Source organism: Pteropus medius, unplaced genomic scaffold (assembly GCF_902729225.1).
Source record: "Pteropus medius unplaced genomic scaffold, Ma_sr-lr_union100, whole genome shotgun sequence".
NCBI lineage: Eukaryota > Metazoa > Chordata > Mammalia > Chiroptera > Pteropodidae > Pteropus > Pteropus medius.
In genome coordinates, this window is record NW_024349800.1 from 52,006,099 (window position 1) to 52,025,370 (window position 19,272).

The 19,272-nt window shown below is 56.1% G+C and overlaps 1 protein-coding gene across 5 annotated transcripts in view; it reads right to left on the reverse strand.

Annotated features, from left to right (window-relative positions):
• The window catches only part of KLHL29 (kelch like family member 29), a 271,644-nt gene that overhangs the window by 4,691 nt on the left and 247,681 nt on the right, over positions 1-19,272 (reverse strand). For all 5 annotated transcript variants that reach the window (XM_039887729.1, XM_039887731.1, XM_039887730.1 and 2 more), the window contains 7 exons: positions 14,812-14,950; positions 7,038-7,240; positions 5,638-5,897; positions 4,096-4,294; positions 3,770-3,952; positions 3,405-3,585; positions 88-281 (listed from right to left, as the gene is read on the reverse strand). In XM_039887729.1, the coding sequence (XP_039743663.1) occupies positions 88-281; positions 3,405-3,585; positions 3,770-3,952; positions 4,096-4,294; positions 5,638-5,897; positions 7,038-7,240; positions 14,812-14,950 (1,359 nt within the window). The remainder of the gene's footprint in view (positions 1-87; positions 282-3,404; positions 3,586-3,769; positions 3,953-4,095; positions 4,295-5,637; positions 5,898-7,037; positions 7,241-14,811; positions 14,951-19,272) is intronic.

Sequence of the window (19,272 nt, forward strand, 5' to 3'; positions counted from 1 at the left end):
ACCCTTTGGGCTTGGGCTGTTGATACTGAATGAAACAAGTTGGGGACGCTGCTCTGGCCCCGGGCTGAGGAGACAGCTGGGTCTCACCTATCATCGGGGACTCGATGAAGCTCCAGGTGTTGGTCTGTGGAACGTAAGACTGGAGGACGCCCGCAGCTCGGCCAGCCTCGTTCACGCCACCAAACACATAGATCTTGCCGCCGCACACGGTGGCTGCCGCGGAGTGCACGGCCTTGGGCAGAGGGGCCACGGCCTCCCACTGGTTGGTGATGGTGTCGTACCTGTTGAGAGAGAAGAAAAAGAGCTCAGGGTCAAAGGTGGGCTCGGTTCGGGGCAGAGGCCACAACCAAGGCAGCAGACATTGAGAGCATCACCATCTGCTTCCTGCCCTCGTGGCCACTGGCACAGCCCGAGATCACACAGCTGGGGGCCCTTGGACGACTCGCTCAAGGCCACCTAGCATCTCGCCCCCACTAGCCCTCTCAGCCTTCCTCCTGAACCTAGATGGAACATGAGTACCAGACCAGACAGGGCAAAACGGGAGAACCGGATGCAGCTGACAGGGTCAACTTGGGATTGAGCAGACTGGCCAAGGAACTGGGATCTTCCAGGTCTTTCTTGCTGGGCGGCTTGGGTCTCAGTTCTCAGCGTCTGTGTCAAGTGTTCCGTGCAGGTTCTGGACCTCCCATAGCTGGCCCATCACCACATCGCTGACTGCCTTTTCGTGTGTTCTGGACCCAAGGTGGGGCCTCCACTGTGGGCTTGCTGCACCACCACATTGGATTTTTCCCAGCATGCTTTTCCTGAGAAGCGCGCTGGGCCCACTTTTTCCCATGAGCCTCCTTGGCACATGAGCCATAATGGGGTCACAGCTCAATGACCAAGGAAGATGGCCTCTCATTGCTGGTGCTCCTGGCTCTGGGGGGTGTGGGGCGGGGGCTGAGGGCATGACCGTGAGCTTGTGAAGGCTCAGGATCTGAAAAGAGGCTGAAGTACCTTAAAGGACGGCAGGGGTTGATTCGATTAAAACCCAGACGAATGATATGTGGCTCATAGGTGATGGAGTAAGTGTCTTTTTGGGAAGGGTCAGAAGTTCAGATACCAGATTTTTAAGCTAATATAGCAGAGATCCCAAGAGCTCCTACAGAAGGAGCTGGGAGACAGTGGAAGATTATGTGGCTGTTAGTCTTCAGGCTTCGGTATAATGGCACATTCCGCCAAACGCAAATATCCCGAGAGCGTGGTATTCCAGGTGGCTGATTGCCAAGCCACAAGCCCTCCGTCAGCTCAATCTGTCAGCTTCCTGCTTGAGAAGGATATGCTAATGACATGCAAATGACCCCACGGAGCGAGGCACTCTGCTATCATTTATCCAGTAACCACAGCTACTGCGATATATTGCTATAAAATATTAGACCCAGTTATTTAAATAATGATATAATACAGGTTTGTCTATTGCACTGTTGTTTTAATCTATAATTATATAATCTTGCTCTATTCCTGTAATACAGTAATGTAATATAATTATAATGCACCATATATCTCATTCATTATCGATATAAGAGCAATTTGTACCATTAGTGCTTCCAGGGGAACAAAGCTCCCTGGTGTCTGTCCCCATTACCCTGACCTTCCTGTCACCCTGAATTCTCATCATTGCCACCATGTGGCATCGAACTTGACTTGCCCAAAGGGGCTCAGTTTGCACCTTGGGAGGCCTGCCCCCTCCACCCTGCTTGCATGCACACCACCCAGGGGTCTTCCAGTCTGTGTCCTATCCCTACCAGGGGAGCTGACAGACCCCAGTGGGATGATAAAGGGCTCAGGGTCCCTTAGGGCACCCCGTTGTCCTGGTCTGCTCCTCCATCTACTGGGTCCCAGGGTGGTCTTGCTCACTCTGTGCCCAGCCGATGTTTCATAGCGGAAAGAAGGCCTGACCCCCCAGGGAAAGCTGGTATAGGCTGCTCCCAGGCCTTGGAGGACAGTTCCTGGGCCCAAGGGGAATGGAGCTTGTCCCCACCCCCAGGTGTATTTGATCCTTGAACAAATTGTATTTATCAACAAGTGTAAGTTTGCAAAATGAGTAATCAACGTCTTAGGAGATTAAAAATAGCTGACAGAAAGCAAGACAGGATGACAGATCTAGCTCGGTTTACTCCTACATAGAAAATGTCTCCTTTTTCATGTGTTTATTATTGGATGACAAACGATTGGAAGCTGGTGCTCCTGGAAGGCTTGGGGCGTGATGGCCGTGCAGTGGGTCCCACTGAAGGCTGTCAGCATCAGGGCTGACCCAGGTTCAACAGCAGTATTAATATCCTCGTAATCACACAGGGATTCCCCATTATCTCCAAATCAATATGACAATTAAATGTTGTTACTGAGCCATCTCTGGGCTCCACTTGGGGGAGTTAAAAGCCCACAGTGAACATACCGAGACTGTCTCATTCTGAAACCATCTTTGCTGTAACATTTGTCAAATGTCCAATTAGCCACTGAGGGAAAAATACAAATCGAGGGGTATGTGTGGCTCCACAGGCATAAAACTGTCACATGAGAAGATATGCTTTCTGTGGCAGCCGATGACATGGGCCGGGGTAGTGGGCTAGGATGTGGGAAGGCACGCAAAAGAGCTCCAGTGGTCTTTACGGTGTCCTCCTGGGCTGGAACTTGGGGCCAGCTCAGCCTAACTTGTCCCTCTCTGGGGCACTTGTCTCTTCAAAAGCAGGGCTGGACGGAAGCCCCCCACCACCCTATCCCCATCTACACCTGATCCCTGTGTGTGCTGCCCATTTTAAATGACCTCAGCGAGGAAGCCAGCCCGCAACTTCCAGCAGAGGGCAGGCTTACATGGTTCTGGGGCCCATTGGATTATGTTTTTTTGTTGCTGTTGTTTTTTTTCTGGAGAATTCCAGGTGATTGTCCAGAACTGTGTGCAGAGATCCTTCCCTGTGTTACAAACAGATTTCCTGGGATGAGTGGGGTGGAGGGAGGAAGGGAGCCCCCGTTGTGTAACCTCCCACTTGCTGGGGACATGGAGGCACAGTCAGCGGCACAGGACACGTTTGGGACATTGGTTCCAGCTTCGCCCTAAATCCCAGCACGTCCCTCGGCTGGTGCGTCCAGGTCAGGCCAGCCAAGCCCACCCTGTGCCCTTCCACCATCGGGCCTCGTGCCTCCCGCTTGTTTGACACCCGAATGGGCTGTCGGAACAAGAGAGCCTCATCTCAGTGACCGGGCAGCTGTCATCCCCAGTCCTCTCGCTTTGCCATGTTTGAAGAGCCTGGGTCTGTCACCTTACAAATGTCCGGGCTCTGGTAGTCTCCGTCAGGTGGGTGTCGGGAAGGAGGGACGGTGTGATTTTAGCTTTTGGTCAACGTTGGATGCCCTGTTGTGGCCATTACCTCTCCACATGGTCCACGTTGCCTGACACGCCGAGTCCCCCGAGGGTGTAAATCTTCCCATCGTAGACAAGGCTATTGTGCCGACAGCGGGGGACTGTCATTCTGGAGACGAGGTTCCAGTTATCGAGCAGGGACATGTAGCACCAGACGTCGGCCAGCGTCACCCCGGATTCCATCCCACCTGTAGGCAGTACGAGAGCAGGGAGTGAGGAAAGGCTGGGCAAGCCCAGCCCCATGGTCAGGAGGAGGCTTCACCTGCAGAGAGGACACTCCCAGGCCTTGGCCTCCCTTAGCCCTGATGTTTGTGGAAAGGCCCCCTTGGGAAGCCCGTGCCCAGCCCCCATTCCAGCTCTGAGGGGCCTCACCTGAGAGGTAGATGTTGTCCCCGGCACTCACTACACTGAAGAACTCGCGGTCATAGAAAGGCAGTGAGGCCAAGGGGTACCACTTGTTATTCTGTGGGTTCCAGCAGGTGACAGCCACCAGCGAGCGCTGGGTCATCCCCACCATCTGACGGCCCCCAACCAAAACGATGACCTCGGCCACACCTGTGGAGAAACAGATGGGCACCCATGGGACACCTCCTGACACTTACGGCATCTGTACCTGGCGCCTCTCTGGGGGACCATCCAGAGTCAGGCTGACCCCATGGCACCTGCATCTGGGGGGTCCAAGGCATGTCCCTCAATACCTGCTGAGAGGCGGGGCCGGGTCCGGGGTGTCTGCATCTCCTGGCGGGCGTGGGGCAGCATGTGGTAGCGTTTGGCCTCGTTGACCAGGTCCCGACATGCTTCCGACGACTTGATCAGCTCCTCATTGTCCACCACGTTGAGCAGGTAGCTGGGGTGGATGAAGGGGAGGCGGACCACTGCCAGGAGCTCTGCCGCATACTGTGGGGTCAAGGAGACACAGAACCTCTCAGACCACACAGACGGGGCCACCCAGTGGCTTGTGTCCAGAAGAAAGAAAGGAGCAGTGTGAGACTGCACGACGCGGGTAATTCCAGTCTGTGTGTGGCTCGGGAGTGTAGACACGCTGCCCACCCCAGCCTGACAGAGATCAAGGCAGTTCCCATCAGCTAGAGGCGGGGAGAAGGAACAGGGAGATGAGGCCTGCGGCAGCTGAGCCTAGGGTGGACCATTCATTTGTCTCCTCAGCACCTGATTCTGCCTCCACCCCAGTCATGGGCCTCTGCTTCACACCAGGCTGCAGGGTGATCCAGGGCTGGCCCCACCAGGTGTGCATGTGGCAGGGACTCAGGAACAGGTGGGGGCGCCCAGGAAAGCTGATGGTGCTCAGCTTTGGAAAGGAGGTGGTGATCGGCAAGCTTGCAAGTCACAGCTATCAGAACCTGTGCCTCCCCGACACCAACAAATCCCTTTAGTGGGGTCCCATTGCCTCAGGCTGGCGCTTGGACCCGATCGCTCTGTGTTGAAGCTGTGGGTGGAAATGAATTTGGAGGGAGGAAGACCGAAGGCAGGACAGCCATTCAGAGGTGGCTGCGGGAACCCGGGTGAGAAGCAGGGGCCCTGAGTGGGGAGGAGCAGTCGACCCACTTAGGGGAGTGAGGAGGCAGATGCGAAGCGGCGTGTGGCCAGGGGGACATGGCACGGGTGCAGCTGCACCCACTCCCAGGGGCTCCTCACGCGTCGGAACCAAGGCAGTTCCATTCCGAGCGGGGCCTCCGGCCAGGGCTTTCTGGCCCGGGGAGCCCCCTCGGGTGCGCTTGGTTTCCTGTGATTCAGGTTCCCCTTCTGCCCTCGACTCTGGCTCCAAATCCTCCAGCTGTCCCCTCCGAGGGACTCGCCTCCCTGCCATCATGTATGAGGTGGTTTCCGTTTGGTCCGGGTGCTCGCCATCTTCTCCGTAAACGGAGCATGCGCGGGGCTCCTCCCGTGGGCCGGAGCTCACTGGAGCCCCGGGGCACCCCCGGCTCAGGCACTTCGCCCTACAAGGCCCTGGCGCTGTCCACAAGGCTCTGCGGCCTCTTGGTCAGCTTGAGTGTCCTGCAGGTGGAGCGCCAGCCCTGAAGGATCCTCGGGTGACTGATTTCTCATCTCTCATCCCTCCTTTCACCTCTCTGCTGCCCACCGGAGCAGGTTCAGCCTCCCGGGGCTACTGGCTCCCATGCGCCCCCTCTGCTGGCCAGACCAGGCAGGCCGGCCTCCTCTCCCCTCCTTCATCCTGGCTCCAGACACCAGAGGAGGGGTGGGCTGGAAGGGAGGTGCCTTACCTGTGCACGGGAAGTGGGGTCCTTCTTGATCCACTTGATGACGGTCTCGTACACTAGCTCCTCCGCCTTGGTGTTGAGGCTGTCGTTGGAGACGTAGGCGATGAAGTCGTCCTTGGAGATGCTGAGGATCTCCTCCTGGGCCGCCACCTCGGGGAAGATCTGCAGGGCGAAGGCCTTGGCCATGTGGTAGAGCTCCCCGCACTGCATGGCCTCGGCCATGGCCAGCACCCCCAGGCAGTTGCTGGCCGTCAGCTGCTTCTCTGGGGGCGAGAGCACATGACCACTGACCGGAGGGCCTTGCGTGGCGTTGGCACCCATTCCCATCACCGTCGCTGTGGGTCCCTTCTGAGCCCGAGTCCTTGTCACCTGCCTCCAGCATCCGGTCTCCATAAACCTAGTTCTTGTACCCATTTCCCAGCTTTTCCTCTGCCCCGTCTCCTGCTGACCGTCCCAGAACTTTTCTCTCTTCCTACGGGTCCCCTCAGAAAAATTGAGACTGTGAGGTAAGAAGTGTCAGAGCCAGACTCAGAGCTTCCTCACCGCCTGGGGGCCATGGGGTAGGGAGCAGGGGTCACACCGTAGAGGTTTATGGTGTCTTCCATAAGTGTGACAGGCATGTCTGGGGTCACTGAGTCCGACGTTAAAGTCACAGGAGCAGGAACACCCCACACATGCCTGCCAACCATCTCCCATGGGCCTCCGCTTCACCCCACTGATCTCGAGACCTGGGGTCAATCTGGTCAGCTCTCCTGAGATCCGACTGCTGGTTATTCTAGCCCAGAAGTGTCTGGGTCCCAGGACACCCATACTTTCGTGAGCCTAACTCTGAAACTGTGGTTCCTGACCCTTCTAGATTGCTTGTTTCCCCTGGGGTTGCTCCTCAGGCCCCTGGCCATTCCTGCCTGACCTGCTCCCGTCCCCAGGCTCAGCCCCCCGTTCTCTCTCTCTCTGCGCTCCACGCCCAGGCCACGGGTCCTCGCGACTTTCGTCTGCACCCCCCATTCTGCTTACTCTCACCCAGGCGGGCAGCTCCGAACTGTAAAGTGTGTTCTCTCAGCTGGGGGCCTATTGAAAGGACCTGACACAAGATCCCCATTTGGGACAGCAGGTTTGGATGTTATTCACACAACTCCCGAGGTCCCACTTGTCCTCGGGTCCAGGTCACAGTGCGGCATCCCCCGCCCACAAGGAAGCGATGCACAGGAGCCCTCTGCCCATGCCAGTGAGCAAAAGTCTTTGCACAGTTATCTGAATTATCATCTTAAAACTGCTTGGTGAACTCCAGCTTCACCTGATGTGGGCATGCACACGCAGCCCTCCCCTCTAAAGCCTTGCTGTCTCCGAATTTTTCGCACATCTGCCCGGTCCTCCCAGGTGACAGACGTGCTCCCTGGACTCACCCAGAAAGGACACGCAGACCTTGCAGAAGGTGTGGAACTGGAACTTGCTGGCCGCCTCCAGCAGAGTCTTGGCGTTGGCCGAGTCGATGACCAGGGAGCCCGTGTAGACAAACTCCAGCAGCAGCTCGAGGACGTCCGCCTGCAGGTTTGACAGGACGAGCTCCAGCTTCTCCCGGCCGCTCCGGCTGCCATCTTGCACTGACCTAGGCACAGAGACCAAGGTGTCCTTACCTGCCACCCCACGGCCACAGTGCCGCCTCCTCACAGGGCTAGATCTCCCTGCACGCCTCGGTCACGCCCTTCATTTTAGGACTCAAGGGACACGGCAGTGACACACCTGAACCTAACGACCTTACACGGGATCTGAAAGAGAAGAGTCTGACCAGAGACGCCCAAAAGAACAGAAAACCCTGCTTATCACTACTCGGCATGTCCATGCAAAAAAAAGATGCAAATCAAAAAGCATGAGCTGTGGATGGGGACGAGGACCAGGACTGGCCTCAAAGGGAAACAATACGGTTTGGCCCCGCTGCTGGCCCGGCGTCCCTGCCAAACAAGGCCAGCAGAGCCCAGACTCGGCGCCCGTCTGCCTCCGATGGGAGATTCTCCAGCGTGGCTGAGGCTCCCAAGCCGCTGTGATCACAGCCAATCCGGAGACTTCCTTGATCACCTTAAAGACCGAGGGCCCCGAGCTGTCCCAGAACCCCGACTCCAACCCCACCTCTTTCCAAAAACATATTGTTTCCTTTTAGGCATGGAAAGGAAGCCCTTCATGACATTGCTTTGAAACTGAGGACGAGACGAGATAGACGGACAGAATGGTTAGAGCTGGGAGGAGGGGAAGGGGAACAACCAAGGACTTCCGCCACAGACAGCCAGCAGCCATGACCTGGGACCTGGCCCGGGGCGGGGCCCTCCTGCCACATGGAACACGGGGTCAGAGGTCAGAGTGGCCTGCGTGTAGAGTGTGCATCGGGCTTGGGAACTGGGGGGAGCAGGGTAGGGACACAAATATATAAATATGTTTATATCTGGTGTCTACAGAAATACGAAACCATTGCAAAGGCTCCTAAGCCTGGCAGCCGCACCCTAAAGCTGGACCTGGAAGGAAACAGATAAGATGAAGCAAAATCACACCCATAAAGAAGTGACCAGGAGGAAAAACACCCAGAGCGTTAAGAATCAGAAGGCAGGTTTCCCAGAGGTGATCGGCTTGACACCCTGTTTCGGCCGCTCTGACCAGCCCTGCTTCTCTCACGGAGCCTGGTCCTGCCCAGGGCTGGGCTCAGCCACGAGGCTGGAAGTGACCTGTGCATTCCCCCTACTCCCGAGGAGGCCGGGGGCCAATATTCTCTTGCCTGGTCCCTTGGGTGCACCTGTGGCTGGCAGTGGGGTGTGGAGGTGTCCGGCAACTGAGCAGGCTAGCCCCAGAGAGAGGCCGACTCCTGCGTGGGCAGGGAGCTAGGGGACCTGGGTACCACAGCTCTGCTACCAACAGGCGAGCAGCCTTGACCTCACTGGCCCTCAGGCTCCTCTTCTGCAAAACAAGAGGACTGAACTGGATGGGGTCTAAAGTCCTGTGGAGAATTGACATGACAGAGGTTGAAAAGCTCCCTCCCCAGGAGACTGCTCTGCATGACAGCACCTGAAACGCCACCATTAGATCAGCACTCTATCTGGTTAGGCACTGGCCCCCAAGGCCTTTAAAACACAAATACGACATGGCAGAGGATGGGTGTGGCTACTGTCCTGCTGCCCGAGCAGGCAACCAGGGCCCCCCCTCCCCACAGAATGGCTTGTCCGATCAGGGGCCTGAAGGGGCCTTCTGCCTCCCAGCCCTGCGCAGCCCCAGAAAGTGGAAGCTGCTGCAAAACAGGGGGTCTCAGCAGAGCCCTTCTCAAACCCACAGACATGCACAGTGTGTGCGACTTTTAAAGTGACTTAACGCACCTAGTCTCCTGCCGTCGGGATGGATCTCTGTGCTCGGGTGACTTCATTAAGTAAGAAAATAGTTTGTTATGTGATCATTTGAAATTGTAGAATTCTGAACGCTGCAGGCCTCAGGGGCCATCTGGTCAACCCCTTACTCGAAATCTTCGCTGCCTCTGCCTTTGTTCCCACGTGCCACTGTCTGGCCTGTCTTCATGCCCTTCATGCTCTGCAGAGGTCATGCTGGGCCACAGCCAAGGCTGGGCTGATGGGCCAAAGTGGGGCTGTTAACCTTCCCCCAAGGCCCCCAGCCTCTGCTGCCTCCACCTGCGGCCTGCCCTCCTGTCTCCCCGTGAGTCCTCAGCAGAGGAGCCTGGGCTCAGTGAAGAGCCGAGGTGGGATGTCGGGATGCACATCCACACACGAGCATACACACGCGTGCACGTGCATCCATATACATGTGACGTGTGATCCCGAGAACTGTGGAACCCCCTGTGAAGAGGGCTGTTGGGCAGGTGATAGTCCAGTGGAGCCCACGGCCCTGGGTCTGATGGGACCAGTGTGGCTGTACTTGGCGGGAGATGCTTGGCTTGCACAAAGTCTGGAGCAGGGACATGGTTCTGGGGACAAGGTGGTGCCAGCAGGAATGAGGAGCACAAGGATTGCCTCGGGGAGGGGTGGCATAGAGGATGTTGACCTTCACAGGTGCTGTTCAGGGGCGGAGAGGACCTATGACTGTGGCTCTGCTCCTCCAGACATCCCCAGAGGGGACACCTATGGACAGGAGGGGCCCGTTGGGCAAAGGATCTGTGGGGAGTGGCTGGAGGCCCCCAGGGCCAGATGCCAGGTCTGAGAGCTGAGCTACCATCCCACCTGGCCACAGAGGAATGAGGAACATGATGGAGCCTTTGCCAGGTGTCTGAGTTCAAGATCTGTAAGAGGCGAGGCCCCGGGCAGTGAGGCCTTGTGCAGCTCACCTGCACACACATGCCCGTTTGTCTTCCACACAAGTGTTCGGGGGTGACTCAAACAGTGGTGGGGACTGTGGGAGGCCGGTGGTCACTCGTCTTCCATGACCATCAGACTGTCTTGGGACTGAACCTCAGTTCTCCTTAGGCCTCTTCCCTCTGAGGAGGGAGACCTTGGGGACATCACCCGTGATGGGTGGCCCTGGTCACCGGAGTAGAGCCATGTCCTCCACAGATGGCCATCTGCCCCTGCCCTAAGCTGGGCCTGTTCCACTCAGCCCAGTGGAATATCTGAGGAGGGGGGCTGGGCAGTTGGGGTCACGGCATGACCTTGGAGGAGGAGCGGGGCAGGAAAGGGCAGCAATAACCTCGCCAGGTTGGGACTATGAACCTGACACTTGGGCGTGGGATGGGAGTGACCGGCAGGCTGGTGCTGCTTAGCCTACGCTGGGCCCATGGGTTCTGTCAGAAGACTAAACTTCCTGGGGTCACTTTCTCCCAAGAGAGGGTGTAGCCGGGACAGAGCCCAGAGACTGGGACACAGCGTGGCAGGCCTGTGTTTGTGTATGTGCCAGGAAGGCCTCGTCCCAAATAGTAAAATGTTGAGAACCCCGCCCATCAGCAGTTCCCTCACCCGAGAGGAGGACTGCCCTCTCCAGATGGCAGGGCAGAGTCCCTCATCTACCCCTCACACGCCGCAGTGATCAGATGCCTTCACTTTGCAAGTTGCAGCTGGAATCCTGGGAGGGAACTGTGGGGCAGTGGCGGGGGAAGATGGTCACTGAATAGGTGACGAATGTGGCTGGGGCCCTGTTCCGCGCAGGAGGATGAGTTCGCCCTTCTGATGAGATCCCCACCTGGCCCATGCATAGGAACCTGGGCACAGGGCGCAAACATGGCATGTACCAATCTCCCTGTGTCCTGAGGACGTCACAGCTCAAGTGTGCCCTGGGCCACCCATAGTGACTTGTGATAGGTCTGCTGACGTCCTTCTGCCAGCCTCCGAGATGTTTTAATCTCTCCTTTTATCTGGTCTTCCAGCCACGCTTGTCTATTCTACTAAGAAAGGGGCAGACTGCCACCCAAAGATGCCCGAATTCACCAGGATGGAGGGGAGAGGCACACGGCTTGACTATTGCTTTGAAGTCTAGCAGGTGTCCCTACATCCAGGATCTGTGCCACTTGGTCCTCACAGCTTCCCCTGGAGAGGGAGATGGACGAGAAGCCCAGAGCCTGTCCACAGGTTTCGTGAAATCAATGTGGACAAATCATTGGTCCATCCATTTTCATTCGGTATGAACAGAGGCTATTGTTCTCGTTGGTTCCAACAGGCCTCGTGTGGTGAGGGTCTTAGCTGGGAGGTGGAGGGCCAAGTCTCTGTCCCATTTGGTATGATGAGGGGACAGCCCTCCTCCGGGCTGTGCATTTTCTCCCTCACCTGCACTTGGGGAGTGTGTTTGGAAGTGATTCAAAACCCCTGCCAGATGCCGCCTCTTTCCCTGGCTGTCCCTGAACTCCCCTCTCCCACAGAGAGGTAGCACTTGGCCTGTGAGCCTCGAAATCTTCCCTCTTTTTTTTTTTTAAACTTTGATTTCCCACAATCCTTTCTGTCGAGATCTGTCGTGGCTCTCCCTGTGGCTCCGTTTCTGCATAATTCTTGGATGTGTTAAACCTCTCTCTCTGCGTCGTTCCACTCTGCCACCTGCCCTGCTCTCTCCCCCAGCAGACTGTAGGCTCCGCGAGGGCAGAGCCCACCTCGTCTAGGATTTCTTCAGGTGAGACCGGGCACCCAGGAGGGGCCCCTGCCTGTTTGCTAGACACAGAGTAGTGAATGAGAGGGGTAGTCAGTAGGACCCCATGTGTGTCCTGTGGCTCCTAGCAACCGTCCACACTGGGACTAAAGTGGCGAACACGTCACCTGCCCCAGGCTGGAGGTGGGAAGAGGTCCTGGGACGGCAGAGGGTGGGTTACGTGGCCCTGACAGTGCTCACCTAGGCCGTCAGGAAGGTAAGGACCAGGACATCGTGCCCCACAGATCATCTGTACTCCCTTTGCTCACTGTTAGTGCCACCAGGTGGCCAGGGGAGCCGCGGCCTGGGGCGCAGCGGGCAGAACCACGTGCCCCCCGCTAGGCCATTCCACTACTGCACATCAAGTCTCCAGGGTCACAGACCCAGGGAGGCTGAAATGACATGGTGACAACATCAGCTGCTCCCTGACCTCTAAGAATGTGAAATTCTCGAGGATTTTACAGGGCCAGAAAGGAAATCATCTTCCCGGAGAGAGTCTGCTTTCCCTCTCACAGAAGGCATTCGTTTGCAGCCATTGGCAGAAACGGTGGCGTGTGCTCGTAGTTAGGACAGTGGAAGTAAAAATTTAAAAACTTTAAAAATGTTTAGATAAAAAATTTTAAATAGCTACAAGCTAACATTTTGATCTTCAATCACAGTGGCGCCTCTGGGCTCCTCCCTGAGGCACCCCCCGGTACCTGAAGACCCAGCCCCGTCTCCCCAGACTTCAGACCTCTCTGGGTTCCATTCGTCTGGCTGCCTAGCAGGTGCCTCTGCCTGGGTGTCCTTCAGGCTGCTAATACGTGACAGACAAAACGCTCAACTCGCCATCTTGCCCCTGCTCTCCTGACATTGGTCCGTGGACCTGCCTCCCTCCCTGTGACCTCTCCCTTCTCATGTCCTAGTGCTCGTACTTGGGAAGGCTCTCCAGGGCTGGCCTGCCCATCCCTTACTGTCACTGGGATGTCGGAGCTGGAAGGAAACCTGGACATCGTTTCAACCAACCTCCTGTTTTACAGATGAGAAAACCTGAGGCCCGAGAGAGGGGAGGTGACTTGCCTGAAATCACAGGACAAGTGGCAAGAGTCAGGTGTAGGACCCAGGTCTCCTAGCTCCCATGGGGGTGCCCTCTCTCCTCCAGTGACGGCCTCTTCGCCCCACCACCCATCCTCTCTGGTTAGGGTCACCAAGGCACATCCCAAGTTCTCTCACCTTAGGATGAGCATCCCTCCTCACTGCTCCTCATGGCCCCCACAGCCTCAGACTAAGCCTAGGGCCCTACGCCAGAGTCGGGGCCTGCCTGCCCATCCCACCCCAGCTCACACCCACCTCTGAAAAGGCCATCTCTTTCTCCCCACTGCTCATCACTATCTCTGTCCCCAACTTTTTATTTCAGGCAACCCATCCCTTGCCTAGAACGTTCTTGAACATTCTAGAACATTCCCTGCAGTGTAGAACATTCCAGGCAACGTAATCCTTGCCTGGAATGTTCCTCCTCCTTCTTTTTGGCCTGTCCAAGAAGCTCTCACTACTTTGGGTTCACACCCAGTGGTGTCCTCTTTTCTGTTGTGTGTGAGTTTGGCTTTACATGTAATGTCTCAGGAGACAGTCGAAGGGCTCCTCTGCTCCTCTTGCCCACATCTTTCTAGCCTAAGGCTGGGCCATCACTCAGAACCAACCTGCCCCTGCATCCTGCCCACTCTGTTGCTCTCCAGCTGGTCTAGAGCAGGGACCAAGGCCGTAGGATGCCACATCTACAATTCAGCAACCAGGTGCTGATCACTGCCAGTTTTAGAATTTGCCAAGAGTGGCAGCACAAAGACCTCCCTTGGCCCGAAGAAGCCACTGGACATGCCCCTTCACCCCAGAGCGCACGCCCCTGACCGCTGTGCTCGGACAGAGAGAACCCAAGCAGCAGGGGCGGGAGACCCAAGCTGTCCATGAGACTGGAAGTCACAAAGAGCCTGCCCCTTGCTGCATGGCTGGGACCAGCGCGGCTGGGCGGGGCTCGCACGCCGGGCAGCTCAGCTCTAAGTGAAAGGACACGACGGATTGGAAAGGAGATGCCAGCCAGTGTGCCGTCCTGAAACAAAACACAGTCACTCTGGGGTTAGTTGGCAAGTCCAAACACAGCATTGGGAAGCAAGCAGAGGTCCTGTCCTCCCACTCGGAGCACAGTCCCGGCTCAGCGTCCACCCTGGAGAGGCTGCAAGGCAAAATGAGCAGCGGCATTAATCTGCTGATGGGTGAGAGAGACAGGAGTGTTACCCTGGGCCGGCCCCCTCGGCTGCTCTCCCTCACTAAGGAGCTAGAAGGTGGCCCCTGACTTCTTTGCAAGGGTATGAAGCAGACAAATTAAAAAAATCAACATAATGGAAAAATAAAAAAAAGATGCTCATGCACCATTAAGACTCATTCAGGTAGAAATAGCCGGGGCAGAGGGCAGATGGGGAGGGAGCAAAGGCTGAGAGAGACCGTGTTTAGGACACACCTGGTCTGGGCTCAGACAATGCTGCTTTAGGCTCAGTGTACAAGTATCAAGACATGCAGCATGAATGAGGCTTTGGCTACAAGTCTCTTCTCCCCGACTTGGGCTGCGGAAAAGTGGCCCCTTGGGCACCTCATGCTCCTCAGCAGGAAATGGTGTAATTGATGTGCTTTCCTGGCACTAAGTTCACCATCGACAGCAGTGATGATGGTGCCGGGGACCCCGTGCTGGCCCAGTGGGGGCAGTGTGCAGTGGTCCCTTAATGTGGAGTCTATAGGCCTCCTAATCTCAGGGAGGGCTTGTGAGCCACTGAGGACGCAGGATCCTCGGGTGGGGGCAGGGTGTCGTCTACTGCTGGTAGAGGCTCCTGGTGACCAGCGAAGCTGTGTGGGGCGGGCCGGGGGCAGTGGCTGCTCTGAGGCTGTGTGTGAGGGACTGTATGGGGAGGAGGAGGAGGAGGAGGAGGAGGAGGAGAGATGGCTACTGGCTCTGTGACAGGGAGTCACGCTTCAGGAACCTGCAAGAGAGGGGAGGAGAAAAGCGACACAAAAGCGTCCTACAAAGGAACAGACCCGACCACAGCTGGAAGGAAGGCAAACCTTTGAATCAGGTCCTTGAAATACAAGCTGCAGGAAGCTAGAACATTTTGGTGGACTTCAAACTCTCTGCCTTCAACAACAATTTTCAGGTCTGTAAACGCTTTCGCTCTGCGTTGCTGGTTCAATTCCTTCAACATTTCTGCAGAACAGAGAAGACAGACAGGGCCAGGTTCCCATTAAGAGTTTTTTTTTTTTTAAATTAAAATTCTTTTTTCAAGAAGTAGAGAAATAGGAAAATACTTGATACTGTTTCTTGGCAAGACTGGCTCAACACTGACAGTCAAAAGAAGTCACAAACATAATGCATAAACAAGCAGCAACTGGGAAGGACTACATAACCAAAGGAATAACAATTTCGAAAGCAAAGAAAAACCAAAAAAACAAACAAATACGATAATAATAATAAAAAAAAAAACAACCCAGAAATTGAAAGGCCCGGGGAGAAGAGTCCCATAGTGACAATTGGAAACAGAGAATACGTTATCACAGACATCTAAAAACTGTTATACCACTACGGAACAAGTTCTCCAAATGCCAATGAGTGCCGATGTGTTTGATACCAAGTAAAGCATGGCATTGTGATGTAAGATGGGCTGGATATGGTTCAAAGGAATAAAAACCATAAAACCTGCAAAAACAGCGTCCCTGATGTTAGACACAGCCACGGCTGAGGAGAGCTTCTTGGGGAGGGGTCCCTTGAAAGGAGGGTGGGGGGAGGAGCACTTCCTTCCTGCTGGGGGAAGGAGCAAGGGCAGGATTGTCTGCACCTTCTCCTGCTTCCTGGGTTATTTGGGACTCCCACCCTTGCCTGGGGCTTCAGCACGGGACACAGCTCCAGCAGGTCCCAGGCAGTGGCCTCTGGGGCTGTCCCACCCTCATGCACACCTACCTTTGCCTGGCGTCTTGGCCACCTGGGGCTGGCACAAAGAGTGCCCCAGGACCACGACCCTGGGGATGTCAGAAACTTCTCCCAGACCCACCTCAGGGTTCAGAAAGGGGAAGGAGGAGAGCCTGAATGCTACCCCGCTTAGTTTATATAAACTCATTTGCAATAGTTAGGGACTTCAGATGACCAATGCTCCCACAACCTTTGCCTTGCCTGCCTGTCCTCTGGACTCTTGAACAGAGCCTGTCCTCAGCATTGCTGGTAGCTGGACATCAGAGGCCCAGAGGACCGGAATGGCCTATGAAGTATGTGAATGGGAGAGGGCGGTCTGCAGAACTGAGCCCTGCCCCCTAAGCCCTGCCCCCTGCATCACCTCAGCCCTCCAGGTCTGTGCTAAACCCTCCAGTGTGCCCCGCTCCAGCCTGACCACTCATTTCTGTCCACACAGGCCAGCTTCAGCTGCCTGCCAAGACGTCCTACTGAGCCCAGGTCTGCCCCTGGCACCTATATGTCTGTGGAGAAGCCCCTGCGCTCCCAGAGCCTCTGTTTCTACATCTGTGAAATGGGGATGGAGGCTCCCGCTCTGTTCCCTAGCCTGGTGAAGATTAGATGCTCAGGCTCCGGGATGGGCAAAGTCCTGTGGACTTTGAGGTCAGGCAGGCCCCAATTTGTGAGGACACACTGGGCTCTGGCTCTGCTGATGACCAAGGAAGACAGTGAGGTGGGGGTCCTGGAGCATACTCCACATGGGGGGACTGAGCTGGAGTTGTAGTGAGGCACATGCAGGGGTGTGTAGTAGGGTGAGCACTGCTGGGGCCTCCAGAAGGCTGCTCACAGGGTGCTCAGGTGAGCAGCAGGGCACAGAGCACCAGGTGGAGGGCACGGAGGTGCCTGCCAGGCAGATACAGGGTGGGCAGGTGGAGTCAGATAGCAAGAGCCTTGGGAGGGGGCTCGAGCTTAACCCTGTGGGCACCGGGGAACCACCAGGGACTCTGCAGGGGAGTGACAAAGACTTGGATTTCAGATGAATCACTCTGGCAGCCACCTTAGAGGCAGGCTGGGGAGCGACCGGTGGAAGCAGAAAAGCCTCCTGTGGAGAGCTGGACCAAACAGCCAGATCCGGGAAAACCTGAACTCTGCCTCCCACAAGCTGTGCGACCTTAGGAAAGTTAATCTATGTCCCCAAAGCCTCAATTTCCTTCTTTGTTGAAAATTAAAAGCTGTTAGTCTCATGCCTGGCACAAAGAATGGGTGGTAGGCTCCATGTTATTGTTAGTGGTGAGAGTGCCATGATCCAAGAGAGAAGTGACAAAGGCCTGAACTACAACAGCCACAGAAAGACAGAGAAAGGTGCGTACCCAGGCTGTGGATGCTATGGCCCTCAGTGCTGGCGGGCATGTAGAGGGAGGAGGTGTGAGGACCACTTCCAGGTTTCTTGAGGGACATCGGGAAGGGCGGGGATGTTGAGTTTAGTTTTGGGGTCGGGTTTAAGGCCTGTGGGACACTGGAGGTACAGGGAGAGAGGAGGTGGTGCCTGGGGCTTTGGCTGGAGGGGAGGCAGTGGGCACCTGCGGCGTGAGCCCATAGCCTGGGCATGGAGAGACAGCTCTGGGAAAGCCTGCGGGGTCAGGCTGGGTTGAGGCAGAAACGCTATACTTGCGCATCGTCTCTAAAAAGAGCCACAAACTGAATTCATTCCCAAGCCATGAGCCAAGCAGATGATGTCACCTCTTTGAGAGAAGCAGTGCTGCAGGGAAGGAGTTCTGGGCTGGAATACCAAAGCCCGGAGGCCGGCTCTCATTCCAGCTTTGCCAATAATAGGCTATGTGGCCCTGGGTGCAGTTGCCCCAGCTTTCAGGGGCTCAATTCCCTCAAACGCCAAGGACAGCTGCTCTGTTGCCCCCTGGTCGTTACACTGCCATGAGTGACAGATGCGGATCCACGCGTCTGCGGAGCTAACTGCGCTCACGGGGCTGGGAGAACACAGCGGTATACAAAACGCCACTCCTTCTGGGCCCAAAGCATGCTCATCACACTTCAAACCAAGGTCCCAGCAATGGTGACACCTGCAGCCCCAACAAGAATGCCTGTTGCCTGGGGAATTCTGGGCGGACCTGGGAGGCGCTTGGAGATCCAGGTTGGTAACTGCAGGCGCTCTCTATGCCCACTTTGCGGAAATCCGGATTTAATAGTTGGGCAAGATTCTTCAGCTTCAGAAGAATTTTTCAATTTAGGGAAGTGCTCACCAGGGGTTCCTTTTCACAGCAGGGCCCCAAGCGCATGCAAAGTATTGATCCATCTGAATGTGCTTGCTGCTGCCGGCTGAGTGCCCGGCCGGATAGGTGGCATTTTGGCACCAGGATCCATGGGAAGAAGGCAGCACCAGCTCTGGGCACAAGCTGCCCTCCTGCCCACTCCCGTCTTGGCAAAGGACCATCCCTTAATGTTGGAGGGGCTGGGGGGGCTGTGGGCTCCTGGGGAATTCTTCTAGCCAGCCACCTGTTCCCAGGTCGGGTGGTCTGCAGGCTTTGGGGTGAAGCCAGGCCGGGTCTGGGGCATCAGAGTGGCCTCCAGCAGCACGCCAGCACTCTGCAGAAGTTGGTGCTGGGCTCCATCCCACCGAGTGAGAGCAAAGCTTTGACCTCAGGATCCCTTTCTGTTGGCTGCCTTTCTGGTCTTTGAGTAGATTTTTTCAGCTTTGAGTAGGATGTCCCTCCTGTGCCTTTGGGACCCCATGCGCTTGCTTGCCCGCCCAAGTGGCTGCCCTATGCCCTTGGCCTTGCCCCTCTGTGAGGAACTACTCCTTGCTGCACACCTGGCAGAAAGCACACGCCCACCTGTTCACGAGGCAGCTTCCCCAGCTCCTCCTCCACCCCTCCCTATGTCAAGTCCCGCCTTTTTGACCACCTAGAAATCTGGATTCGTTCTCTTCTGGCCCCATTCATGCCAGTGTCCTATTTGAGTCCCCATCTTATTTCACCCAGAGTCATTGCAACAGCCTCCGAGGATGTCTCCCTATTTCTGGCCTTTCTCCCTCCAAGCCACCTCCACACAGCAACCGAGCTATCAGCCTCTGCTTAAATAAACCCTTCTAGGCTGAGCAGGGGGGAGCAAGGCCCTCTGTGATGCCTCCTTCCCGCTTCTCCAAGCTCCTCCACTCCATGGCCCGCCCTTCACGCCCCCCTGAAGGCTCACCCAGGCAGGACCCCCTTCTAAGCCTTCTCTCATCTCTCTCTCCGGCCCTCTGCCCAGATCTTCCGGCCTCTCTTCTTCTTCTGGTTGATTGCGCTTTCTTCTTCAACACCAGTTAAGGTATTTCCGCAGGCCTGTGTCCTCCGCCCTTCTCTCAAATGCTCCCCTAGCATCCTGTGCTCGCTTCTTTAGAGCATACTACGTGTCGTAATGATTTATTTACATGTCTGCCTCCCGGACAATAAAATCGTGTTTCGTTTATAGTTTTATCTTCAACACTTAGCGCAGGGCCTGACATACATATAGGAGGTGTGGTGAAGTGCACGTATTCTTTGTGGCCCCTCCCACCAAAGGGTGGAGTTCACTCGACTCTTTAAGTCTTC